Source organism: Schizosaccharomyces pombe (genome assembly GCF_000002945.2).
Source record: "Schizosaccharomyces pombe strain 972h- genome assembly, chromosome: I".
Taxonomy (NCBI): Eukaryota; Fungi; Ascomycota; class Schizosaccharomycetes; order Schizosaccharomycetales; family Schizosaccharomycetaceae; genus Schizosaccharomyces; species Schizosaccharomyces pombe.
The window spans coordinates 2,133,196-2,157,365 of NC_003424.3; the positions used below are offsets into that span (position 1 = coordinate 2,133,196).

The window sequence follows — 24,170 nt, forward strand, 5'->3', positions numbered from 1 at the left end:
TTATTTAGCAAAACTCCTTAGCTACGGGATCAGTGCTACTTCATGAACGATTAAAACAGCACTGAATGTAAAAATTAGTGTTTATAGTTTACCTGTGAAGGATTTAAAATTATAGAAGAAAAAATAGAGTGAAGTAGTTTTCAGTTTGGGTTCTACTGTGTTAAAAAGATAGTAATTGTACAAAAATTGAAAAATCAACGTCTTGCATTTACGAATTTGACCAATTTTTAATAATTTTTGGCAATGGACCAGGAAATTAGGTCGAATAATTATGATATTTCGGTTTCGACAGTGGAGGACACGAGTTTTGAAGCAATGGATGATTCTATATTGGAAATTATTGATGATGAAGCACCAGAGATTCAGGGAAAACCTAAAGCAAATATATCAACACATTTCCGCAACATGCTAGCAATGTTTGGGAATTTCCTTTCCCTGGGGTTTTTTTTAGTCATAATAGTTTTAGTAGGAATCGCCTTTGAGATTGGCGGTCGGTTTTGCGGTTTGGTAAGTTTAGGAATGAAGTTATTTCAACATTTCTTTCTTTCTCTTTCTTAAAAAATAAACTAACATAAATTTAAAATAGATACTTACACTTGCACTAGAAGTATACTTTTTCTCTACTGCTTTGTTGAAGCTGTTTGGGCTTCGAAAAATTGCTTTAACATTACATTTCTTTGAACCTCTTTTAGTTTTTATTCTATTAATAATAGCCCTTAATGCATCACCAAGCATAGAGCAGAATAAATATGCCTCTTTTCTTGCTTCTGCTTGGAACACTGCTCTACTACACTTTACTCCCCTATTTAATTTGCTAGAAGGAATGGCGTCGCTTTTAGTTGTACAAGCTCTTGGCCATCTAAGCCGTTGGTTGGTCCATAATAAGTCCGAAAACTGGATGGTACGTATATTTTATACTTTTATTTATGCCTACGTTTGTTAACTTAAACGCAGTTCTTTATTTTGCTTAATGCTAGTAGTGCCATATCAATGAGCCTCTATCTCCTCTATCGTGTATCTTCTTTTTCTATCTCCAATCCTAATGCATTAATGATCGGATTTTCCCTTGCAACTGTGATTGTAATTTCTATTTATGGTGTTGCTTCTGGACGTGCAAATTTATCTGAAGCATCGCTAATGGTAATTGTTATTTCCTTATTTCTGATTTTAACATATTTAGTTTTTGTATATTGCATACACCGTATATATGGTTTGTACTGATTTTGGCAATCCAAACACTAGTTCTCTTGAGAAACCAAAGTTTGATTATCTTCCTCCTAATATACTTCAAAGGTAAGTTCCAACATGTTTTACTTATTCACTATTACCAATTTCTTGCTTTTTTTTCGAGCAGTCGAATTTTAACATTTTTTAACAGTGTTCACTATCTAATCTCCACTATATCTGCTACTTTACCAAGGACGCTTTATAATATTGTACTTTTTATGGTAGCGGCTGCTAAGACCGTAGCGCCGAGTGTTTTCGCTACATTTGCTTTTCGCATATCAGTTATGTATGCCGTAACAAGAATTTTACCTGCAATACAAAATAACATCATCTTTCTCGAGTACAGTCGAACTTCTAAACAGGGTATGTGGAGTATTCTTTCTCCATGTATACTTATTGCAGTCTATACAAACCTTCTATTACAGCACTTATACCCAACACCCTCTTTCACTTCTCCAGTGAATCAAATATTGTGTTCCGCTGAAATTTGGCGTTGGGTAAGTGCTATTTTAACTCTCCTCTTATACGCCATTGAACTAGCTTATAGCAAAGAGTCTGACACAGGCCAGGCTCTTGCTAGCCATTTCAAACTTGACTAATCTGCAATTGATTTTCCTAAGGTTATTTAATTCACTCGTTTCTCCTTTCATTTTTTACATCTAATTCTAGTCTACACTGTTAATTTTTCATTACTTGATAATTGAATATAAACGGCTTAGTTTACAAGTTTAGAATTTCTGGTTACATCCCTGAATATACTAGGAAGTCACTAAGAGGTATTTGTCCCAAGTATATGTAAGTTAGACCCATAAAAGACAGAAGTATATCCCCTGTCACATGATTCTAATTTACTACGGAAAAACTACTTAGACTACTAAAACTAATATCATTTTACGACGCAGTAATGAGACAAACAACTTTTTATTAAGTTCGTTTAAGCTCTAGGCTTTTCCTTCTTCTCATGGAAAAGAGCAGAAAGACCAACACCGGCAACCTTGACGACCTTGAAACGGACACCGGGAATATCACCCTTAGCCTTGCCCTTACGACCGAAACCAGAAAGAAGAACTTCGTCGTTTTCATCAACGAAGTTGAGACAACCATCGTGGGGAACGAAAGCGGTAACTTTCTTACCATTCTTGATCAACTGAACACGAACACATTTACGAATAGCAGAGTTAGGTTGCTTAGCTTCTACACCAATCTTTTCGACAACGATACCCTTAGCATGAGACGATCCACCGAAAGGTGATGACTTGTAAGCGGTTCCCAATAAGCGCTTCTTGTAATGAGCATCGGCCCAACGCTCCTCACGGCGATGATTGCGAAGCTTACGAGCGGCGTTCAATCCTGCGGGTTTTCCCATTTTGTAGTATAGAGGTTGCGGCGAACTGTGTGTTGGATTTAGGTGAACTTAGCTTTATGTCCAAAACAGTCACAAACCCTACCCTTCTTATATAATATAGTACGCAACGCTTCACTAAGTAAATTGTTGATGCCCATACTTACTAAAATTTTACTACATTACAAAAAAGAAAAAACATCTAAAACAAAAAACATACGTCTTTTTGATTATTTTGGAAAAAGGAGTTGCAAGTACTTTGCAAAAGGTTTGGTGTGTAATATTTAAGCTCAATTGGTATTTATTTGTTTCGTACTTGGAATACTTCCAAGATATTTAGTCAAAGTTTTGTGAGATTTAAAAAAAAAAAAAGATTTGATATGACTGAACTTATAAATTCCGAGCCAACACTCTTTTTGTTCCCGAATAAAGAGGATTCAAAGCAATTGGTTGAAAAAGCTATTGAGGTTTTCTCAAATATAAAAATCCCATCTACAAGTCCCATCCAAACAATTGTCACAAAAGGATTAGATAATTGGCAAATATATAACCAACTAGCATTAGCTGCCAAGTATGCATTAGATGATCTCCCTCAAGTTGATGTTGAAAACGAAGACGAAGAAGAAGATAGCATTACTTCTTTCCAGGATGAGGATGATGAAACAAGTCATCAGGAACTCTCTGACAATAGTGAAATGAACAATCGGGATGATGCTGATGATGAATTTTTAGGGTTCTCTGGTCCAGAAAATCTAGAAGATGTCGACGAAAGTTCTGCCGAAGATGTTTCAGGAGATGAAGCTGAAATTATGAATGAAGAAGGACAACAAATCGAACAGAAAAAAGACGCATTTGGACTTAATGATGGTTTTTTTGATATTGATAATTTTAACAAGCAAACCTTAGCTTTAGAAGAGGAAGCAGTCGAAGAGGGTGTCCTCGGCGATGAAGATGACGGTATTGACTTGTTAATGGATCCCGATGAGAATATGGAAGACTCTGAAGATGAATCAAATGGTCCTCAGGCTGACTCCATTATGTACGAAGATTTTTTTGGTCCAAAAACAGCGGCCGGTCGCCGTGAACTAAAAAAGAAAAAGGCCGAATCCAAAAGAAAAAGAACAAGTAAACCGGATTTCAAAAATGATGTGCAACAAAATGTTATTGAAGAAAATAATGAGAGCTCTGACAATGAGTATGCTACCTTTGATCGAGTGAAGAAAGATTTATTTGCTAGTGACGAAGAAGACGATGTTTCAGCTGATCAATTATCTTCTTATGAGCGCGATAAAGCCCGTTTGACTCAGCAAATTCGTGAGCTCGAGGCTGAAAACGTTGCCAAGAAGTCCTGGACCATGATGGGGGAGGCAACGTCTAAAGGACGACCTTCTAATTCACTGTTAGACGTTGATTTGGAATTTGAAACTGGTGCTAAACCTGTCCCTGTACAAACGGAAGAGACTACTGAGACATTAGAAGATTTAATTAAAAACCGAATTATTTCCAAAACATTTGATGATGTACCTAAACGCGCGCCAGTTGCTGTTACTGAATTTCGACCAAGCGAATTATTCGAGTTAAACGAAAATAAGTCTCAGCGTTCTTTAGCAGAAGAATATGAAGAAGAATTCCTTAAAAAGAGCAACGCCGACACATATAAGAGTGAAGCTGATAAAAAGAAAGAAAAAGAACATGAAGAAATCAAGGCATTGTTTTCGGAAGTCAGCCGCACTTTAGATTCTCTTGCTTCTTGGCATTATGTTCCCCCTCCTCCTGAGTCTACTGTTGAAATTGTTTCTAATGCACCCACTTTAGCAATGGAGGACGTTCAGCCAACTGCTGCCTCTGACACTATGGCATTGGCTCCTCAAGAAGTTTATAAACCGTCTAATGAGAATCGTGAAGGTGAAACTATTACTCGGTCAGGTATCGCCATTTCATCGACTGAAATGGACCACCAACAAAAGCAAGCACGCCGCAGGCGGGTGCGTAGAAAACATGCTGAGAAACGTAAGCAAATGGCTGAGAAAAGAAGGAATTCCGGTACTGAACAAGTCGTTCGTCAATTATCAAAATCGAATGTTGAGGTCATTGGTAAAGGAGGTGAGCGCAAAAAGGTTGCAAGTAATTCAAACAAATATCATCCGATTGTTTCTTCAAATCAGCTAAAGCTTTGAAGATAAATTTCGGTGTTAAGTGTGCTAGTCATAATTTTTATAAACGTTTGGTTTTAGTGGGATCAATAACTATATATTTTTGAAATTAATGCAATTTAATAATTTCTTAGATATCATTCGTATTATTCGTACCAATAATTCCATGTATCTTCATAGTCTTTAAGGCATTTAAAAGGAACTTCTTCAACATTTGTAAAACCTTCTTCTACTGTTGGCATTTGAAAACGAGATTTGAAAGAATTAAACGCTATCTCGGGAAGTTGTTTTTGCTAGAATTGGTTAGGAATTCTTCTAAGTCTTTCTAATGCTCCAACAGGTAACTTACGTTATGGTGAATGTAACGGAAAACGTTGTTGTGTCTGGCAAGTTCCTCAGATGACTGAAGATGAATGCAGCGTATAGGGATCTCAAATTCTTGGGCTATGTCAATCCACATTTTTCGTGATTCTATTGTAGGGTTTGTGTTGTCTGAAATCGCGTAAGTCGTTGAAATGATCGAGTACATACCTATGACAACCGATTTTTCTTTTTTAAGTGCCTCTATGGCAGCCTTGATGCATTTTGATTTCGTTTTTAAGATGTCTTGATTTACCCTTTCGTATCCTTGAGTGACAATCTGAGATTCAGCTAAAGTACTCTTCCCAGAAGAAGGAAACCCAACTAAAACAACAATTTCTTGATGCTCGGATTTTTTAAAATGGTATGGATGTGAAGAAGAATTTCTTACAAGGTAATTCTTTGGATGAAATGATTCAAAGTTTGGAGGCACAAATGAATGCCCCAAGAAAAATTGCTCGGGCGTCTCAAATTTAATCCCAATGTTTTCAGCAAACTTTAAATCAGTTGAATTATGATCACCCGGACGGCCTGCAGCATCACCTACGTATTTGATGAAAGATAAATCTAAAGGGTGAAAAATGTTAATAGGCCTTGATAAATTACAAGCGTCAACTCACCAATTGAACGGTTCACGTCTTTTAAAAAGGAATTCCACATTCCTGTCAATGGTTTTCTAAACTTATCTTTCAAGATGGCAGCATACAATACAATAGGTAGATCTAATGACTCAAAAATAGCACGAATCTTCATCTGAAAGGTATGTCCGGCAGAAGGTTTTCTTGGAATTCCGTTTTGATTACTGAAAATAACAAGAGAATAATTGTCTTGGTATAAAGCCTTCAATTTTGGGACAACGCTTGGATGCCACCAGGTCCAGTCAGCTGCATCTTTTGAAAATACTCTACCAGATTTAGTTTTTATGAGCGTTCCATCTAAATCAAATGCAATAAATTTTTTAGTCTTTTTTAGTTTTCCATACTTTGCTATGTATAATGAATCGGTGATGCTCCATTGAATTTCTATTTTCTGTTGAAGGCATGTCGAGGATGAATCAGAATCTTTGTTTTGAGAGCCGTACTTTTTTGAGGATTTAGACGATTTTTCAAAATATGAAGTTAAAGATTCCTGGGGGGGAGACTTTCTTTTTTTCGACGACATCGCGATTGACGAAATACTAAATGGGACTTGGTAATTGAGTTAGCTATATTATAATTGCATAGCAATGAAAATGGGTGGTTTCAATAACATACTTAAAAATGGATAACAGATGAAAATTTTATTTTTCGCTCTATTGAATTTTCAATTGTTTTTGATCAATTACATAAAATGCCTCATATACAACAATTAGTGAGAAGATATATTATATCATATAGTCCTTAATCGAAGATTTAATATGTTTACTGACTTGAAAATAATTCTTATTCGAAGAAATTTAGACAATAAATAACAAGAAAATTCTTTAATTTATTCGTCTAATTTATTATTTGGCAACCATTCAAAGATTTCACAAATAACATATTTGAGACCTACATCTTATTCATTAACAATTGCATATCTCGTTATTTACGAACATTAGTTTTTTTTTTTTGGTATCGTTTAAAATTAAACCGTTTATTTTTAAACAAAAAATGAAGGACATCGGCAATATTTTGTTTTTATGTATGAGCTTTTTTTTGCATTATTTTTTCGTTTGTCATTTATCTTTTTTAGTAGCTGATCTGGAATTTAAAAACAAAAATTTCCATAATTAATTAATTTAAATATTTCGTATATTTTTATATAAACATTATGGCTTCTACTGCATCAGCCAAGAATTTACTGATCGCAAAATCAGTATTCCACAAGATCCATATCGACAGAAAAGAAACCTGCATACAAGGCTAATAAATATCTTTGATTGTGTTTAATATAAAAAATTGATAAATTCTCGTAAAACAATTTAATTTTAATAATTTATTTGTGCTAAATTTTTATCATGTTGTGGAAATCTCCTTTACTATCAATCATTTAATAAAGTATTGCTAAAGAAAGTAACTTTATAACAGTATTACCCTATGTAAGATTCACAAATCCATCTTTATGCTGTATAAAATAAAAACATGCGATATTAAAAATATAAACCTGTTCCTTAGAAAATTTTATAAATTAATATAAGATTTTTTGTATACATTGAGTTACAAATTTTGTAGCAGATGTTGCGAATTAGTGCACATTGCAACCTGTACTTAACCAAAAACACTTTTCAGTCATGAGTGAATACACTACCCGTGAAGTTGGCGCTTTGAACACATTGGACTACCAAGTCTATGTTGAGAAAAATGGTACTCCTATCTCTTCTTGGCACGATATCCCCTTGTATGCCAATGCTGAGAAGACCATCTTGAACATGGTCGTTGAGATCCCTCGTTGGACTCAGGCTAAGCTTGAAATTACCAAGGAAGCTACCTTGAACCCTATCAAGCAAGATACTAAGAAGGGTAAGCTTCGTTTCGTTCGTAACTGCTTTCCTCACCACGGTTACATTTGGAACTACGGTGCTTTTCCTCAAACCTATGAGGATCCTAATGTTGTTCATCCTGAAACCAAGGCCAAGGGTGATAGCGATCCTCTCGATGTTTGTGAGATCGGTGAAGCTCGTGGCTACACCGGCCAAGTCAAGCAAGTTAAGGTCTTGGGTGTTATGGCCCTTCTTGACGAGGGTGAGACTGACTGGAAGGTTATTGTCATCGACGTTAATGACCCTTTAGCTCCTAAGCTTAATGATATTGAGGATGTTGAACGTCATATGCCTGGCTTAATCCGTGCTACTAACGAGTGGTTCCGCATTTACAAGATCCCCGATGGCAAGCCTGAAAATTCCTTTGCTTTCAGTGGTGAATGCAAGAACCGTAAGTATGCTGAAGAAGTTGTTCGTGAGTGCAATGAAGCTTGGGAGCGCCTTATTACCGGTAAGACTGATGCCAAGTCTGACTTTTCTTTGGTCAATGTTTCAGTCACTGGATCTGTTGCCAATGACCCTTCCGTTTCCAGCACTATTCCTCCTGCTCAAGAGCTCGCTCCTGCTCCTGTTGATCCCAGCGTTCACAAATGGTTCTACATTTCTGGCTCTCCTCTTTAAGTAGTAGTATCACACTATAATATAGAATATAGACTATATCTGCGACACTACATTTTTGACCGAAACAGGACTATATGCGATTATCGTAGTCAGTAAATATGTGAATAATGCTACATTTTCAAATAAATGGTAAAGCGACGTAACATAAATCAAGCAGTAAAACCTCATGGCATACTTAAATAACCTACAATCGTTACACACATAAATATACAAATTACCAGGTCCTTAAACAATCGACATAAAACAAAAATATCATTTAACTAAGCATTAAAAGGTCATTCGCTCCTAATTGGGCCACCCACCGTATATAATCTCTCCCAAACGTTTCATAATTAAATCACCACCATCATCACTCAACCACACATCATGGGGAGCATTGTTAACAATATCCCAAACTGTGCGCTGAGTTAACTTACTTAGCTGTCGCTGTTCATCTGGCCACTTTTTGAAACGCTTCATGCTTTTTCCTGCACTAATAACGCTAACAGGAAGATCTTTGGGTAACACAGATTGAGCCGACTGTAACTCATATCTAGAGAAACTAGGGCCGGTAAGCGATTCTTCAATTTTACTCTTAACCCAACGATCCGAGGTCCATGAATACATGCCGTACACTCGGTCTTGACGAGTTTTGCCCATAAAGATTGAACCAAAAATACGGTTGATCCCCAAAGGTGAAAGCCAACCGCGAACAAAAAGAAGAAAGCGGGATAGGAACTGACCGGAATCCTTCAAGGTCTGAACAGACCCAGCATCAACGAACACTATTCCTTTCACCTCAGATAGATGGCGAGCGGCAAATACATTGGAGTAAACACCGCCGATTCCATGAGCGACAAGCACATACGGACCGCTGACATCTGCTTGAGCAAGTGCTTCCGTTAGCAAATCCATGACAATTCCAACGGAGGATGGAGAACCAATATTGTCGGACCATCCCATTCCTGGGCGATCCCAAACACAAACACGTGTATCAGGTGAAAGGTAAGGCTTAACATCATTTTCATAACCTTCGAAATCCTTACTTTCCTCATAAAGATCAGGAGAGGTATGTTGAAGATTTAAGAGCCATTCTTTGAAAGGATGAACTGAAACCTCACCACCCTCTACTAAAACAGTTGTTTTGTTGTTGGAAGAAGAACTTCCAAAGCATTCCAAATGGACTCTTGCTTTACTATCGGTAACGGTATACAACTGACCAGGAGCAGAAAGGGCTCCATCGTAAGCACGCATAATGAGTGTGACGAGAGTGTGGATGGTCAGGATGGTCAAAATGACGGATAATATCGTAGAGGCAGTAAGACTGCCAACTTGTCTCCAAGGCCACGTTGATGGGGACCAAGACCAATAATACCCACGGTGTGCAATTGCATCGTAGTCCGGATGTTCCTCCTTGTATTGGCGGAAAAGCATAAGATCAGTAATCACAATCCATAGGCTCATTAAGAAAGCCCAAAGAACGAAAGCGTTGCTTCGCCATCCTTCTCTATGACGAAGAATTGGGCTAAGAAAAACGACTAAAACATCGATGGCTAAAAGGAAACAAATGATTCGTTGTGTAACTCTTTCGGGCGCATTTGGTGAGTATACAAACATAATTTGCATGGCTAGTAAAATGGCAGCTAGCGCGGTGAAGCCAACGGGCATAAAACCCGGAGATAAATGGCTAATAATCGGGATGGAGATGAAAATATTAAGAAGTAAAAATAGATGGCATATTATAGTAATTAACAGTAATCCAACCGAGGTGCTACGAATCCAATAAAAGAGAGGTGTCAAAGCATACGTATCAGTGTTTTCAGGAACATTGCCTCTATGCGATCCCAGAAACCTGGGCAGCAGAGCCGATCTTTCGTTAGCAGCTTCTGCGTTCACGTCTTGAGAAGTATTCATGGTTCTCTACGTTAATTTTTCTTTACTCGGTAACCAAATGGGGATGGTTCTGAAGTAAGATGGTTCTTTTTAAAGATAAATAGAAAGGAAAGAAAAGAAAAAGAAACGTTCTTCACTAGAAACAGTGGATCACGGGAATTTGAGTAGAAGGGAATAAAGAAACGAAACGAAACGAAAACTATATGGATTTATAATTAGAGTAACGGCGTAAACAAGATGGACTGTTGTTTTTAAATCCCAGCAAAAATATATATAATCACAACAGAGAAATCGATTTTGTCACAACTAGATGTGACAATAAAACAATTTTAGGTAAAAATCAAATGTTTCTGTTTATGCAGTAGACAATTACCACAAAAAAAAATAGAAATTGACTTGATAATTGTTGAAAAAGTATTATTTGCAATGAATACAAGTCTTTGCAATACTTTTGAATTTTCTTTTAACAATAGCTTGACTACCAAACTATTGTAGGCAAATGAATTTATTATGTAAAGAAATCTTGGTTAAGTTCTATCCTTTTGCGGACCCTTCACCATCACTGGCTACTTGCCATATATATTATAAACTGCCATTATGTTCTACGTAAATTAGCCTGCGTCGAGGAAACGTAATGAATGGGCGGCTCAGCGTTGTATGGAAATAAGACTAGTTAAGTGTCCTTTAGTAATGCACTCGATTACTCTATGTGACGTCGAGAGGACGGAAGAGTAGGAATGATGGTAAAGGCAAAAAACATATTCGTTCTTTTGACAACACACAGCTCGCATCGCCTTCAATTACCCTTGCCAATGTTGCAAGTGATGATGGGTGAGATGGGATAGAAAGAGGAGCAAACTTTTAATCTGATATATCATTGATGTATAGGAAATGAGAAATAAAAATACAACTAGGTTTATAGTGCATTCCACTGTATAATATAAAGATTAGGATAGATACACATGACTTTTGAAGTGCAGAAGTATAGTCAAGTAGGGAATATAGTTGAGTAGATGCGAGTTGTAGAACAAAACAATTCAGTATACGCAATTTTCCCCTACGGGAACATATTTAGGTATGCGTGCGAATGGAGAGTGAAGATGAATGAAATGTAGAAAAAAAAAACACTGGATTGTCAGTTTTGCCATAAGATACATTTACTTTCTTGTTATTCCATTTTTCTACGAATCTTCTTTGCTAGGTTATTTTTATTAACTTTTTCGCAAACACGATTTTAATAACATTGAATTCCTCTTCAGTTATCAGATGTGAACGGTAAATACCAATTGTGAACTATTTCAAACGAACTTAATATTTGCTCTGTAAGTTGTAAAATAAATGTCTCATAATTATTTCGCTGTCAGTTTCCACAATCGCTTCTACTCTTTTTTTATATTTATATTTATATTTTTTTTTTGAATTAAATTAATTCATATTATTATTTATTTTTCTTGGTTTTCTAATGATATGTTTATGATATTTATAAAAGGATTTATTTATTTGCTTTTTGTATGAAGGATCGTCGCTTGAATGACAAAACACTTCTTTTGCTAGTCTCTCCTTTCCTCTTGTTTAACGTATATCACGATTATTTTGTCAGCGTAAAAGTGACATAGGGATTAGATGGCATCCCACTTTCTTTTTACTGGGAAACCTTGGCTTCAAGAGAAGACGCCTCGCCTTCACCTTCATCCCACTTGGGACCTTAAAGCTTCCAAAAGTCTTGCTCGTTTCCCTTATACGCCACTTGAAAGTCTTTTGGCCCCCATTTCGGCCTTTCACCCCACTTACCTAAATAGCGCAGCCCCGTCGAAGGCTCAGAGCCATCCAGTATTGCTCGCCGCTGGAGTAGGTGGAATAGTAGTTAGATGCCCCAGTCGGAAACCGATATATCGTACCACTCGAATTCAGTATCTCTTGTTAATCTCCCACTTTACAACTGCACTATTTAAATAATATTATAGGCCGATACAGTCAGTCTGCGAATTGCTTGCAACCTGTAGAAACAAATTGCTGTTTCTTTTGCAATAACATAGTGTTTCTTTATCGCAATAACCAACTACTGATTTCTTTCCCTATTGGAAGTAGATAGACGTTTACTTTCTTTTGTGAAGAAGCAGAAAGTTAACGTTAAGCCATTACCCTCGTTCATTGCTCAAAAGGAGGTCATTTCTTTTTATTTGATTTGTTCGTCTTTTAGGATCTTCATCTCCTGCTGAATTATTGGATTTCTTTTTAGTTCCCTCCACAAAGGCTCGAGAATAGGTTATCAGCTGTCGATTTTTGTCAAGGATCGTGCTTGCTAGTAGTCAAACCAATTTTAGCGGGGTTTGTGTACTTATTTTCGTTATTTGAGGTTTCTCTGCTCGCCAAAATTAAATTATACAAGTAAAAGATACATTTAATTATCATGAGCGCAGACGGGTTGGATTACACCAATCTCCTACCAATTGCAAATGTCGCGCGTATCATGAAATCGGCACTTCCCGAAAACGCCAAGATTTCCAAGGTATGCATGATTTGTTGAATTGAGAAAAATCGCATTGTCAGTCTCTTCGATTGATTGATTGCTAGTGACGGAGTAGGTCGCTGTGAGTGCGTTCTTCTCTTTTGTTTTGTAATTTTCATGTTGCAGTGCTAATGTCTGACTTTTTAGGAAGCTAAAGACTGCGTCCAAGATTGCGTTAGTGAGTTTATTTCCTTTGTTACTGGTGAAGGTATGGAATCAATAGCAAAAGCCTCATGTATAGTTATTTACTGACCATATAATAGCATCTGAACAATGCACTCAAGAAAAGAGAAAGACAATTACTGGTGAAGATGTTTTATTGGCTTTAAATACCCTTGGGTTCGAAAATTATGCCGAAGTTTTAAAGATTTCTCTCACCAAATACAGAGAGGTAAGGAAAAATTCTTTATTTGAATGGTGATACGTGTACTTCTACTTCCTTGTTGGCTTAGAGATTTAAATTGTCTCAAGCAATGAAGGCGCAACAATTCATTCACTCATACCAAAATTTCATTCTCATAGTCACTTTTCTAACATCTACTCTAGCAACAAGCAAGATCTGCTAGCATGAAAGAAACTAAACAAAGCCGGTCCGAAGAGCCTCAGTAATTTCCTTATATATTTTGCATTAGCGGGGTTTTCCCTGAAATATTTCCTGACTTTTGCAGCGATCGTCGATCGCCTTATTTGTTATTCCTCTCTCTTTTTGTACTCTCCTGTTTTATCTCTGTTTATCTTACAAATGATGCTAATTTACGAACTATGTTAATTTCTACTTTAACCAAGTTTCAAAGATAAGCACTATATTGCCAAAATGGCCTGTTCATATTTAAAACTTCCTTAATGTCGTCAGTATAAATTTAGCAATTACTATTGCCTGTTTACTTAAAGTGTATTATTGTGATTATCCCTCATTCGCTTTTGCTTACTTTTTCATTTTGTTAATCCTGCTACTGTTAACCTATATATTATTTTGAAAAAAATAGCATTTCATTTTTATTTTTACTCATTTCGTCTATTTCACCGAAATCAGCATAAGACACATATAGTCATTCGGTTCATGGAAGGATTAGCCGATGTTTCCGTAGTCATATACGTATCAATCAATAAATTTTCTTATTGTCAGGAAAGTGTTTAATCCTGCTGTAGCTAGTATGTAAATTACCTTCTCAGCGTACGGCTATATAATACCAGGGTCATTTTCCGTCCACCGATTCTAATAGATTCCACCAACTTCGTATGTTAGGGATTCGTGCCTCGTTTCCCATCTGTTTATCTAAAATAACTAATTTAAATTGCCGTAATAAGTTTCGATTAACACATCAAAGCGTTATCAATACTAAGTCTTCATTGTTTGCGCGCTTAAAAATTTCAACCCACACTCCTTCTTATCCTTTACCTACACTACACCGCAGAGACCTCATGACCGCCGAATCAGAGGTAGTTAATTGGCCTGCCAATGAGATCAGGCGTACGTTTTTGAAGTACTTTGAAGATCACGGACATACTATTGTTCCTAGCTCTTCTGTAATTCCTTACGATGACCCTACCTTACTTTTTGCGAACGCTGGTATGAACCAGTTTAAACCCATTTTCCTGGGAACTGTTGATCCTTCTAGTGATTTCGCTAAATTAAAACGCGCTTGTGATTCTCAAAAATGCATTCGTGCTGGTGGAAAACACAATGATTTGGAGGACGTTGGTAAAGACAACTATCATCATACTATGTTTGAAATGTTGGGTAATTGGTCTTTCGGCGATTACTTTAAAAAAGAAGCTATCGCAATGGCCTGGGACCTACTTACCAACGTTTACGGTCTTAAGAAAGATCAGTTGTATGTTACATACTTTGGTGGCCATGAGGAATCTGGTTTGGAGCCTGATTTGGAGGCTCGTCAACTATGGCTTGACATTGGTATCGATGAATCCCGCGTGATTCCTGGAAGTTTGAAAGACAACTTTTGGGAAATGGGTGATCAAGGTCCATGTGGCCCTTGTTCGGAAATCCATTATGACAGAATTGGAAATCGGACTGTCCCAGAGCTTGTCAACATGGATGATCCGAATGTTTTAGAAATTTGGAATATTGTTTTCATCCAATTTAACCGTGAAAAGGATGGTTCACTTCGTCCCCTTCCCAATCGCCACGTTGATACTGGTATGGGATTTGAACGTCTTGTGTCGGTTATTCAAAATAAAACCTCCAATTATGATACTGATGTCTTTTCACCTATTTTTGCTAAAATTCAAGAGCTCACCAATGCCCGACCTTATACCGGCAAAATGGGTGATGAAGATGTAGATGGTATCGATACTGCATACCGTGTTGTGGCCGATCATGTTCGTACCCTAACTTTTGCTATTAGTGATGGTGGTGTGCCGAACAATGAAGGCCGAGGCTATGTTTTGCGTCGTATTTTACGCCGTGGTGCCCGTTATGTACGTAAAAAATTCGGCGTGCCAATTGGAAATTTCTTTTCTAGACTTTCTTTAACTGTAGTTGAACAAATGGGGGATTTCTTCCCTGAACTTAAGAGAAAGGTAGACGACGTCCGGGAACTACTTGATGAGGAAGAAGAGTCTTTCTCTAGAACTTTGGATCGTGGTGAGAAGATGTTTGAGCAATATGCTGCCGCCGCTAAAAAGACTCCTTCAAAAACACTACAAGGTAATGACGTATGGAGGCTTTATGAAACCTATGGGTTTCCTGTTGATTTAACTCATTTAATGGCTGAGGAGGCAGGTATCAAAATCGATGAACCCGGTTTTGAAGCTGCTCAAGCTCGATCTAAGGAAATCAGCAAGCAAGCTTCCAAAGGTGGTTCTTCAGGAGATGATCTTCTGGTGCTGGATGTTCATGCACTCGGTGCACTTTCTAAAATGGATGATATCCCAGAGACTGATGATGTTTTTAAGCATAACTCTGTATCATTGAAGTCAGTTATAAAAGGCATATATCACAAGGGCGGATTTCAAAAAAGTACTGAGGGGTTCAACTCTGGTGAGCAGCTCGGGTTGTTGCTTGATCGAACTAATTTTTATGCCGAGCAAGGTGGTCAAGAATATGATACTGGTCACATTGTTATAGATGGTGTTGCTGACTTTAGAGTCACCAATGTGCAAGTCTACGCTGGATATGTACTTCATACTGGATTTCTAGAATATGGGAATCTCACGGTTAATGATTCGGTTGTTTGCGAATATGATGAAATTCGTCGCTGGCATTTGATGAACAATCATACCGTTACTCATATTCTTAATCTTGCTCTTCGTAACACCCTTGGTGACGGTATTGACCAACGTGGTTCTTTGGTTTCACAAGAAAAGCTGCGATTTGATTTTTCGTACAAGTCCTCAATTCCTATTGATAAGCTTCTCTTAGTTGAGAATTATTGTAACAACGTAATTCAAGACAACTTGTCCGTGTATTCAAAGGAAGTTGCTTTGAGCAAAGCCAAAGAAATTAATGGATTGCGTGCTGTTTTTGGTGAAGTTTATCCCGATCCTGTTCGTGTCGTTTGTATTGGTGTTGATATAGATACACTTTTGCAAGAACCAAAGAAACCTGATTGGACTAAATATAGTATTGAATTTTGCGGTGGTACTCATTGTGATAAAAGTGGTGAGATTAAAGACTTTGTCATTTTAGAAGAAAATGGTATTGCAAAGGGTATTCGTCGTATTGTCGCTGTAACATCAACTGAAGCCAATCGCGTTTCTCGTCTTGCTAACGAATTTGATGCTCGCATTGCCAAATTAGAGAAAATGCCTTTTAGTCCCGCAAAAGAGGCTGAACTTAAGAAGATCTCTGTCGATCTGTCAAAATTGGTTGTCGCTGCTGTCCGGAAGCATGCAATGAAGGAACGTATCGCGAAGATCACCAAGCAAGTCCAAGAACATGTTAAAGCTATCAACGCTGCTGAGCAGAAAGAAGTTGTTAACGTCGTCACTGAATATTTTAAAGAAAATCCCGATATGTCATTTGTTGTCGCTAAGGTCCCTATTTCTGCTAATCCCAAAGCCTTAAGTTTTGCCCTTACTTATGCTAAGAAAAATTTGAAGGATAAAAGTATTTACTTGTTAGCATCTGACGATACTAAAGTTGCTCATGCATGTCTTGTTTCACCTGAGGCCATGAAGAAGTTAACTCCACAGGAGTGGTCTCAAAAAGTTTGTCACAGTATTGGCGGTCGCAGTGGAGGAAAAGGTGATACTTGCCAAGGTGTAGGTGATAAACCTCTTTCCATCGACGTTGCAGTGGAGGAAGCGATTGAGTTTTTTCAAGGGAAGTTGACGATTTAAGTTTCTACGTTATTTTGTACTCTATCTTTCATTATCTTCTACATAGGCTCAACTTTTTGTTTGTTTTATAGTCCGAGCATTTTAAAATTGCTCAACAATTTCAATCATTATACATAAACTCATCGTAGGCTTAAACGTCGAGTGTTTACTCAATGAACACTTCTTAATTTTAAGCGATAGTTTGAAAATTACAATTTCCCAGCCGCGTGTTATTGTATTATTAAGATTATGTGTAAAGCCTGAAGATCACGATTTCCTATTATTTACTGCTAGTCTGTCACGCTAATACAGCATACTTATATGTACAAGTCTGAACAAACCTACCACTGACTTCAAGAGTGAAAGGATAGGTTTATTGCAGTTCATATGAAATCGGGATTCTAAGCAAAAGCTTATGTCTATTCGAATACATACTAATAACCAAACTATTACAAAAATTTTTGCATGAATATCTATTACTATTACAGGCCATTTCTACACCATTCCTTGAGAAAAGAAAGTAGCCATCTTTATTATATTAATAAAAAAAAATAGAAGAATAAATGTCTTTAGTATGTTATGAGAGTTCGAGCTCCGGAGAAGACGATGACGAGACAATATCTGATAATCCCCGAATGTTAAAAGTCCCTAAGCTCCAAGAATCATTTCACGAACTTTATAAGAGTAAGAAGGTTTTAATGTTTTGATAACTCATATTCTTAGAAAAGCCAAAAACTTTTGATAGTCCTGAGTTTCATGAGGGTCGAATTCGTGGACAAAAGCATATTGAAGGATTGTGGTTTGTTCAAACATATTTGGAGGGTAATAAATCAATTTTTATTTAACAAAAAGTTGACAATTATCAATAGTGGATTTGAGCAAGAAAGTTAAAAAAGGCATTCGTGAGTTTTTGAATTCACAAAGTCGGTTTCAATCGCTTCTTTGCTCTGAGCATAATGTACCAAGAAGATTACATTTAAGCATATCTGAAAACTACCGCATAAATTATTCCACTAAGAACCAATTAGTGCACAAATGGGAACAATATACAAACAATTTGAATTACAGGTATACTCAGGACAAATAATCCATACTGTTGAGACTGACATATTAAAAAAGAACTTTAAAATTTCGACTGGGAAAGATGTGTCTACTATTTAATGACGAAAAAACAAGAATGTTCCTAGCTTTCGAATGTAAATTCAGTGACGAAAACTACAAAGACTTAATAAGTCATGCTAGTGACTGTATGAAAGAGTTTACAAATAGGAATTTGAGAGAGGTAAGTAAAGGTTCAAATAAGCGACAATTTTAACGCCTTCCAGGACTTTTTACTTCACATATCCTTTGCTTCATCGTTGACAAATGAAGACGAATATCAAAATTGGGTCAGTCAAGACAGAGAGTCCCATTTTTTTAAAACGATGAATGAAATTATTAATACAAAGATTCAAAAAGATCAATTTTCTGAAAGTTTTATCGTTGATAGCTTAAAGTTGTCAATTGGACATCTAATATTTACCTTTCCATTTTGTAAATAATTTATTAATTGGGGCGATAATAATATTATTACAATACTCGTTTACGAAAGAATATGCTCAGCTTCAAATCAATTGGTCTTAGGAACACAAAAAGTGATCATTAGCAATTGCATTCAGTTTTGTTACAAAGCATGCGGACTAAAACGTATGAAGGAAGAATAATTTCAAAAAAATTCCTTATTAGAAGCTTTAGTATACTCATTTTCGTCTTCTGTGATCGGATTTTGATTGCAACGTTTATCAGTTTTTTGTTACATTTCTTCTCACTAGAAAACAATATCATAACTATATTTTCACTTGTTTGGTTTATAAACTTAAGCCATATAGCGCATTAACTTGTTTATATTGCTATATTGCTTGTAACGGAGCTTAAAACACTTTGTTAATTTTCACTAAGCACTCTCTTTGCACTTGCATACACAAGACCTGCCCTTCACCAGCTAGCTTGCTAAACAAATTTTTTGGGTTCCGTTTCATATAAAGGATTTTGCATTAACATAGAGGGAGCACTCTAAGAAAAAAAAACGTGAAAGCTGAAAGGTGCTACTTACAATGAACCAGACTGAAGCGGCTCCAGTCGTCTCAGTTTCCCGGGTTTGTACGTATTGTGAAGTTCAAATTTATAAAAAAAGGATAACAAATGACTAATTAGATTTAGATGCTCATGTTAATGAGGAGATGCCCCGTGAATACTGGGACTACGAGAACATGCAGGAGGTATTTGGATATCAGGACAATTATGAAATTATTCGGAAAGTAGGAAGAGGAAAATATAGTGAAGTTTTCGAAGGATTAAATGTCTTGAACAACAGCAAATGCATCATCAAAGTCCTAAAGCCTGTAAAGTACAAGAAAATCAAGCGTGAAATAAAGATTCTACAGAACTTGGCCGGAGGTCCTAACATTATCTCACTGCTTGACATTGTCCGCGATCCAGAGGTAAGAATAAAAAAAAAAAGCTTTTTGTATTGAATCGTCTTGAAACTTGAAGGAGAAGAAATTTTGTGCTTTTCCGTCTATTGAGTTTATACGACTCTGGCTTTTGAACGTTTGATATCCATCAAACTATTGTATTTGTCGATACTAATATTTTATAGAGTAAAACACCATCTTTAATTTTTGAATTTGTTGACAATATTGATTTCCGTACATTGTACCCTACTCTTTCTGATTATGATATTCGTTATTACTCTTACGAGTTGCTAAAAGCTTTGGATTTCTGTCATTCTCGTGGTATAATGCATCGTGACGTTAAGCCTCATAATGTTATGATCGATCACAAAAAAAGGAAGTTACGGCTAATTGATTGGGGTCTGGCCGAGTTTTATCATGCTGGCATGGAATACAATGTTCGTGTAGCCAGTAGATACTTTAAGGGTCCAGAACTGTTAGTAGATTTTCGAGAATATGGTAAGTTGCATCCACTTTTGTTAAATATATTTACGTTTCTTTTTTCCTAACCAAACTTTAGATTACTCCTTGGATATTTGGTCGTTTGGTGTCATGTTTGCTGCTTTGATATTTAAAAAAGATACTTTTTTCCGTGGGCGGGACAATTATGATCAGCTAGTTAAAATTGCCAAAGTTCTGGGAACTGATGAACTTTTCGCTTACGTACAAAAATACCAGATTGTGCTGGACCGACAATACGATAATATTCTTGGTCAGTATCCCAAGCGGGACTGGTATTCTTTTGTCAACCGTGACAACAGATCGCTTGCCAATGATGAAGCAATCGATCTGTTAAATCGTTTATTACGTTATGATCATCAAGTAAGTTACCGAACCTGAAGGTTTTTACAGGATCTTATACAATCACTTATTTTTTTAAGTGGTATATACTGTATAGTTACTAACTTAGCATAGGAGCGTTTAACTTGTCAAGAAGCTATGGCCCATCCGTACTTTCAAGTACTCAAATAAGAACTGAGGGAAGGGACTATAACTCAATTATCTCTACGGACAGCCTTTTCATTACTAGTTCCCTTCATTTTCATAAAAATGAACCAAATCCAATTCTAGTTTTAATTCTGGTTCATGTTTTATTATTCTTTTCTTATTATTAGACTTGAGTATTCCTCTTCATTTACGTCGGTGATAATTTAAGCTAATATTTCTTGCCCAAACGTTATCATCTCCCACACGATTCCTCGAAACGGTTCTTGCATAAGTACATCCTACTATAATATTGCTTTCACGTGGCGGAGCCTTCCCACTACTTTTTCCCCGTACCTACTCGTTAGACACTTGGTCTACATAGTGTCTGTGTCTATTGCTTTCCCTTACTCAAATTAGAGTTTTTTTTATTTTTAAATGCTATCGGGCTTACTAAACAGGTTCCAATTCTATAGTTTTCTTTAATACTTTAAACGAGTTTTTACCTCTTTAGGTACCTAACAGCTTTATTAATAGTAAGTAACTCTGCGTATTATGCATAATGAATGCAATCTAAAGAAGCGATGGAAATGAATATGCGATATTTCATGAATGAAAAGTAAAGCCTTAATTAGAGAGCAACCTTACAAAACCTCTTATTCTGTAGCGTTAATCTTGCGCAGCTGCTCATCCTGAACTTGTTGAAGTTCAATGCTCAAAACAATTGCCTTTTGTAAATTCATTTTACTGTATTTAACACATATTAGAATTCATCATATTAAAAAAAATGATAATGTCATAAACTAGGGATGAACTTACAGGAATTCGCATTTATTCAACACTGATTCCAAATGAAACAGTATTTGCTTTTGAACCTCAGTCAGCATGCCAAAATTTGCACCAAAATCTAATTCAAAAGAATGTGTTGTGATCTTTGAATTCGGAAAAAACAACTTTACTTATCTTACTTGGTAAAGTATATTGTTTAACCAGGCAAATTTGTTAAAAAAGGAGTAGTTTACCTCTCGCTTTATGCGTATTTATGGTAAAACAAGTATAAAACACTATAACGCGGTAGCTCAATCTCTCGCTTTTAGAAAATACTTTACGCTACGATCCAAATAAATGGGTTAACTTGTGTATCGTCTACCAAAACAACACCTAAAACAGCGTGTTTTATCATTGCATTGCAACTAAGGTGAGTTTCTTTCTTCCTCTCTTGCTTTTTCATCCTTGAATGTAAATAAAATTCAATCAAGCTGAATATAAATTTAATAACAGACCACATTTGTGTACTACGTTTGTTAGTATCTCCAACATGTTACGAAGAAATCCTACGGCAATACAAATTACTGCTGAAGATGTTCTTGCATATGACGAAGAAAAGCTAAGACAAACGCTTGATTCCGAGTCAACAACAGAAGAAGCATTGCAGAAAAACGAAGAGTCAACACGTTTATCGCCTGAAAAGAAGAAAATTATTCGTGAAAGAAGGATTGGAATTACTCAAATATTTGATTCTTCAATGCATCCTTCCCAAGGTGGAGCCGCTCAATCATAGACCGTGAAACTAAATCATAATTAAATCATCAAATAATCGTTAGCCCACATTTTTTCGATTTGCACTGTTTTGTTAGCATTTCACACCTGCCTCCATACTGCTGATCTTTACATATAACTATTTTAATCGGCCATCATAATATGGACTACACTGTCTATGTTAATTTAATTAGTAAGATATACATCGATTGATAGAACAGTGAAGTTTTCGTTAAACAATGACCAGTCTCATTAACTTTAATCTTGCATACATTTATCCTAATGCTTCACTCCATCAATTATTCAACTTAAATTCTTACCCATATCAAATTGTCAAGCTATTTCATTTCTATTGTTACCAAGAGTATTTATAAAGGTTATTCGCAAAATTTATCAAATCTATATATGTATATGCATGTCGACAAAAAAAAAAGTGGGCTTTAGGAAAGAGGTGAAGGCGTGTGGATCAAATAGATAGTTTGCGAATTAATAATTAAGAGTAAATTCGAAAAGCTCACTATAGTTTACAAAACACGAGACTCCAATCTATGGCTTCAAATCCCCCATTTTTGCAACATGACTGTCATGCTCCTCAATGTCTTGAGCTTCCCAAGGATACATGATCCAGCAGTCGGGAGTATTGCAACCAGTAAAGTAATATTTATCCAAAATCTCCTTATCCAATTGAGCATTTTTTGGTTTAACCTTATTATGGACAACAAAAATACCAAATGTGGTCTTCTCTCCTTCACGGTTAAGCTTCTTAGCTTGCTCGGCAACATCTCTTTGAAGCTCGCGAAGAGCATAATGGAGAGTGGTACGAGTATCATCTACCTCGTCAACAATTAGAATGTTCTTGCCAACGAGATCAACCATTCCAAGAGTACTAAAATCAAGCCATTGAGTTCGCTTAACTTCAAGCCCAGGAACTTCTTCAGGGGAATCAGAAACAAGCTCTTCATACAGGCTGAGACCAATGGCTTGAATGGGAATATTTTTGCTTCCTTTTTTCTTAAGGAAAGTACGAAGGATTCTGTTATATTAGCAAATGTTAACCATATGAAGATAAGAAGAGCAAGGAATTTGAATGCACCACGATGGATTCTTGGGCTCAATTGAAAATGCAGGTAAACGATGCGTCCTTTTGAAAAGATCATACATAAAAGCCTTAAAATCCTTATCGTGGATAAGCATTGTTAAAATCAATCATTTGTGAAATCACAAAGATGCTGCCATTCAAATTTTAACGCAGTAGGCCGTTATAGGAAGCGCTTCTTCCTGTTATCTTCTTTATTTGTTCAACTTACCTAGCCGGAATGAATCCACCACCTCCAATGGCTATAATCACATCAGGACGAAAGGTTTCCAAAATTTTTTCTGCCTGTTGAGCACACATCTTATGAATGTCATTGTAGCTGTAATAAAGACGAACGGGATCCATAATAACTTAAGAACAAAATGAAACAACCAAAAAATGAAGGGAACGATAAAGGTGTAAACGTGAACGGGGGAAATACGTTCTTTTGATATTTATGTACTTTTGACAATTTAAGCGTTCCTTAAGGTAATCTCGTTAAATTACTGATAGGAAAAAGTCACTAACCCTACCCTCTATGGTGGTTAGTTAGGGATATTCTAACACCGACCAGACGGTGTCTAGCAAAGAATATGATGTTTAAAACGATTTCAGTTATCTATGAAGGCCATTACATATGTAAATGTTCTTTATATTGATTTTCTAGATGTTTAATACTTTTCAAAACCCATCATTTCGTTGTTAAAAATATATTAAAAGGTATATCAGCTAGCATGTCTGATAAGATTTATTATATGTATATAATGCTTTAGGTTTCAATTTTACTGTTTACTTTTTGTATAATTATAGCAAAATTAATATAGCTCAATTTTTGCCTGGGCAATTAACTGCGGTACATTACTCAAATGTACTCGTAACAAGAAAGGTTTTGGATTATTCAGTGCCGTTTGAAGAACCGATGCAGTCAGTCATCACATAGGTGTCTCATCCGAAGCCTCGTAGTTCTGGGAAGGATTAGACGCATTACCTAAAAAACGGTACAAGGGGGATTGTACAAGTAGATAGTGCAGCGAATTTGTAAATATCTAATCACTTGTAACCAGCCAAAAAGTAGATAACGCAGCATACGTAGTAAATATCGAGACACATGCTTACTTCAATCTTACACTAACTGGTGATTTTTAGATATGGTGGAGACCATGAGTTATTGATAAATGAACTATTTATTTGTCATTTGAGAATGAAAAGAAGGAAATATAATGAACAGGATGATTGAGAATGTTCTTATTCTTTTTGTTTTATTAATAATCATGT

General features: G+C 36.3%; 13 protein-coding genes and 17 long non-coding RNA genes across 30 annotated transcripts; 13 read left to right on the forward strand and 17 right to left on the reverse strand.

Annotated features, from left to right (window-relative positions):
- Positions 1 to 19: 19 nt before the first annotated feature.
- On the forward strand, positions 20 to 2,815 carry ice2 (family protein ICE2). The gene is made up of 5 exons (NM_001019063.3): positions 20 to 507; positions 587 to 901; positions 955 to 1,140; positions 1,181 to 1,293; positions 1,379 to 2,815. Exons 1-5 carry the CDS (start codon positions 244 to 246, stop codon positions 1,824 to 1,826), a joined length of 1,326 nt encoding a protein of 441 aa, NP_593632.1. The 5' UTR covers positions 20 to 243; the 3' UTR covers positions 1,827 to 2,815.
- On the reverse strand, positions 1,525 to 1,913 carry SPOM_SPNCRNA.2952. The gene has a single exon (NR_192320.1). It is a non-coding gene; the product is annotated as a non-coding RNA (long non-coding RNA).
- Positions 2,130 to 2,615, reverse strand: rps23 (40S ribosomal protein uS12). The gene has a single exon (NM_001019064.3). It carries the CDS (start codon positions 2,591 to 2,593, stop codon positions 2,162 to 2,164), a length of 432 nt encoding a protein of 143 aa, NP_593633.1. The 5' UTR covers positions 2,594 to 2,615; the 3' UTR covers positions 2,130 to 2,161.
- mpp10 (U3 snoRNP-associated protein Mpp1) lies at positions 2,738 to 4,833 on the forward strand. The gene has a single exon (NM_001019065.3). The coding sequence runs from the start codon at positions 2,950 to 2,952 to the stop codon at positions 4,744 to 4,746; it is 1,797 nt and encodes a 598-aa protein (NP_593634.1). The 5' UTR covers positions 2,738 to 2,949; the 3' UTR covers positions 4,747 to 4,833.
- pnk1 (DNA kinase/phosphatase Pnk1) lies at positions 2,839 to 6,272 on the reverse strand. The gene is made up of 4 exons (NM_001019066.3): positions 5,703 to 6,272; positions 5,254 to 5,649; positions 5,072 to 5,214; positions 2,839 to 5,015 (listed from the first exon to the last, which is right to left on the reverse strand). The coding sequence occupies exons 1-4, from the start codon at positions 6,241 to 6,243 to the stop codon at positions 4,869 to 4,871; spliced, it is 1,227 nt and encodes a 408-aa protein (NP_593635.2). The 5' UTR covers positions 6,244 to 6,272; the 3' UTR covers positions 2,839 to 4,868.
- SPOM_SPNCRNA.2953 lies at positions 5,680 to 6,329 on the forward strand. Its single transcript, NR_192321.1, has one exon. It is a non-coding gene; the product is annotated as a non-coding RNA (long non-coding RNA).
- Positions 6,330 to 6,485: 156 nt separating this feature from the next.
- On the forward strand, positions 6,486 to 6,979 carry SPOM_SPNCRNA.2954. Its single transcript, NR_192322.1, has one exon. It is a non-coding gene; the product is annotated as a non-coding RNA (long non-coding RNA).
- SPOM_SPNCRNA.2955 lies at positions 6,879 to 7,094 on the reverse strand. The gene has a single exon (NR_192323.1). It is a non-coding gene; the product is annotated as a non-coding RNA (long non-coding RNA).
- Positions 7,095 to 7,306: 212 nt separating this feature from the next.
- Positions 7,307 to 8,503, forward strand: ipp1 (inorganic pyrophosphatase). Its single transcript, NM_001019067.3, has one exon. The coding sequence runs from the start codon at positions 7,334 to 7,336 to the stop codon at positions 8,201 to 8,203; it is 870 nt and encodes a 289-aa protein (NP_593636.1). The 5' UTR covers positions 7,307 to 7,333; the 3' UTR covers positions 8,204 to 8,503.
- On the reverse strand, positions 8,437 to 10,247 carry SPOM_SPAC23C11.06C (hydrolase). Its single transcript, NM_001019068.3, has one exon. The coding sequence runs from the start codon at positions 10,094 to 10,096 to the stop codon at positions 8,489 to 8,491; it is 1,608 nt and encodes a 535-aa protein (NP_593637.1). The 5' UTR covers positions 10,097 to 10,247; the 3' UTR covers positions 8,437 to 8,488.
- On the forward strand, positions 8,476 to 10,372 carry SPOM_SPNCRNA.798. Its single transcript, NR_151175.1, has one exon. It is a non-coding gene; the product is annotated as a non-coding RNA (long non-coding RNA).
- A 178-nt stretch (positions 10,373 to 10,550) lies between these two features.
- Positions 10,551 to 11,252, forward strand: SPOM_SPNCRNA.2956. The gene has a single exon (NR_192324.1). It is a non-coding gene; the product is annotated as a non-coding RNA (long non-coding RNA).
- SPOM_SPNCRNA.2957 lies at positions 10,999 to 11,393 on the reverse strand. Its single transcript, NR_192325.1, has one exon. It is a non-coding gene; the product is annotated as a non-coding RNA (long non-coding RNA).
- Positions 11,394 to 11,584: 191 nt separating this feature from the next.
- SPOM_SPNCRNA.2958 lies at positions 11,585 to 12,366 on the reverse strand. The gene has a single exon (NR_192326.1). It is a non-coding gene; the product is annotated as a non-coding RNA (long non-coding RNA).
- Positions 11,699 to 12,031, forward strand: SPOM_SPAC23C11.07 (uncharacterized protein; the record flags this gene model as incomplete). The annotated part of the gene is made up of 1 exon (NM_001019069.1): positions 11,699 to 12,031. The coding sequence occupies one exon, from the start codon at positions 11,699 to 11,701 to the stop codon at positions 12,029 to 12,031; it is 333 nt and encodes a 110-aa protein (NP_593638.1).
- A 119-nt stretch (positions 12,367 to 12,485) lies between the features above and the next one.
- php3 (CCAAT-binding factor complex subunit Php3) lies at positions 12,486 to 13,193 on the forward strand (the record flags this gene model as incomplete). Its single annotated transcript, NM_001019070.1, has 4 exons — positions 12,486 to 12,584; positions 12,732 to 12,792; positions 12,848 to 12,975; positions 13,131 to 13,193. The coding sequence occupies 4 exons, from the start codon at positions 12,486 to 12,488 to the stop codon at positions 13,191 to 13,193; spliced, it is 351 nt and encodes a 116-aa protein (NP_593639.1).
- Positions 13,194 to 13,534: 341 nt separating this feature from the next.
- On the reverse strand, positions 13,535 to 15,230 carry SPOM_SPNCRNA.799. Its single transcript, NR_151176.1, has one exon. It is a non-coding gene; the product is annotated as a non-coding RNA (long non-coding RNA).
- Positions 13,991 to 16,995, forward strand: ala1 (alanine--tRNA (Ala) ligase Ala1). The gene has a single exon (NM_001019071.3). The coding sequence runs from the start codon at positions 14,007 to 14,009 to the stop codon at positions 16,884 to 16,886; it is 2,880 nt and encodes a 959-aa protein (NP_593640.1). The 5' UTR covers positions 13,991 to 14,006; the 3' UTR covers positions 16,887 to 16,995.
- Positions 15,386 to 15,730, reverse strand: SPOM_SPNCRNA.2959. Its single transcript, NR_192327.1, has one exon. It is a non-coding gene; the product is annotated as a non-coding RNA (long non-coding RNA).
- On the reverse strand, positions 15,904 to 16,429 carry SPOM_SPNCRNA.2960. Its single transcript, NR_192328.1, has one exon. It is a non-coding gene; the product is annotated as a non-coding RNA (long non-coding RNA).
- Positions 16,560 to 16,781, reverse strand: SPOM_SPNCRNA.2961. The gene has a single exon (NR_192329.1). It is a non-coding gene; the product is annotated as a non-coding RNA (long non-coding RNA).
- Positions 16,996 to 17,417: 422 nt separating the features above from the next.
- SPOM_SPNCRNA.2962 lies at positions 17,418 to 18,671 on the reverse strand. Its single transcript, NR_192330.1, has one exon. It is a non-coding gene; the product is annotated as a non-coding RNA (long non-coding RNA).
- On the forward strand, positions 17,429 to 18,406 carry mpn1 (3'-5'-RNA exonuclease Mpn1; the record flags this gene model as incomplete). Its single annotated transcript, NM_001019072.1, has 5 exons — positions 17,429 to 17,549; positions 17,589 to 17,687; positions 17,735 to 17,933; positions 17,985 to 18,147; positions 18,191 to 18,406. The coding sequence occupies 5 exons, from the start codon at positions 17,429 to 17,431 to the stop codon at positions 18,404 to 18,406; spliced, it is 798 nt and encodes a 265-aa protein (NP_593641.2).
- A 170-nt stretch (positions 18,672 to 18,841) lies between the features above and the next one.
- On the forward strand, positions 18,842 to 21,028 carry cka1 (serine/threonine protein kinase Cka1). The gene is made up of 5 exons (NM_001019073.3): positions 18,842 to 19,004; positions 19,065 to 19,345; positions 19,504 to 19,816; positions 19,878 to 20,179; positions 20,273 to 21,028. Exons 1-5 carry the CDS (start codon positions 18,959 to 18,961, stop codon positions 20,327 to 20,329), a joined length of 999 nt encoding a protein of 332 aa, NP_593642.1. The 5' UTR covers positions 18,842 to 18,958; the 3' UTR covers positions 20,330 to 21,028.
- Positions 18,975 to 19,348, reverse strand: SPOM_SPNCRNA.2963. The gene has a single exon (NR_192331.1). It is a non-coding gene; the product is annotated as a non-coding RNA (long non-coding RNA).
- SPOM_SPNCRNA.800 lies at positions 20,692 to 21,316 on the reverse strand. Its single transcript, NR_151178.1, has one exon. It is a non-coding gene; the product is annotated as a non-coding RNA (long non-coding RNA).
- Positions 21,317 to 21,431: 115 nt separating this feature from the next.
- On the forward strand, positions 21,432 to 21,842 carry hcn1 (anaphase-promoting complex TPR lobe accessory factor subunit Hcn1/Apc12; the record flags this gene model as incomplete). The annotated part of the gene is made up of 1 exon (NM_001019074.2): positions 21,432 to 21,842. The coding sequence occupies exon 1, from the start codon at positions 21,600 to 21,602 to the stop codon at positions 21,840 to 21,842; it is 243 nt and encodes an 80-aa protein (NP_593643.1). The 5' UTR covers positions 21,432 to 21,599.
- On the reverse strand, positions 21,444 to 22,000 carry SPOM_SPNCRNA.2964. The gene has a single exon (NR_192332.1). It is a non-coding gene; the product is annotated as a non-coding RNA (long non-coding RNA).
- A 178-nt stretch (positions 22,001 to 22,178) lies between these two features.
- hpt1 (xanthine phosphoribosyltransferase) lies at positions 22,179 to 23,322 on the reverse strand. Its single transcript, NM_001019075.3, has 2 exons — positions 23,128 to 23,322; positions 22,179 to 22,853 (listed from the first exon to the last, which is right to left on the reverse strand). Exons 1-2 carry the CDS (start codon positions 23,259 to 23,261, stop codon positions 22,367 to 22,369), a joined length of 621 nt encoding a protein of 206 aa, NP_593644.1. The 5' UTR covers positions 23,262 to 23,322; the 3' UTR covers positions 22,179 to 22,366.
- A 415-nt stretch (positions 23,323 to 23,737) lies between these two features.
- SPOM_SPNCRNA.2965 lies at positions 23,738 to 24,046 on the reverse strand. The gene has a single exon (NR_192333.1). It is a non-coding gene; the product is annotated as a non-coding RNA (long non-coding RNA).
- Between the last annotated feature and the right edge of the window lie 124 nt (positions 24,047 to 24,170).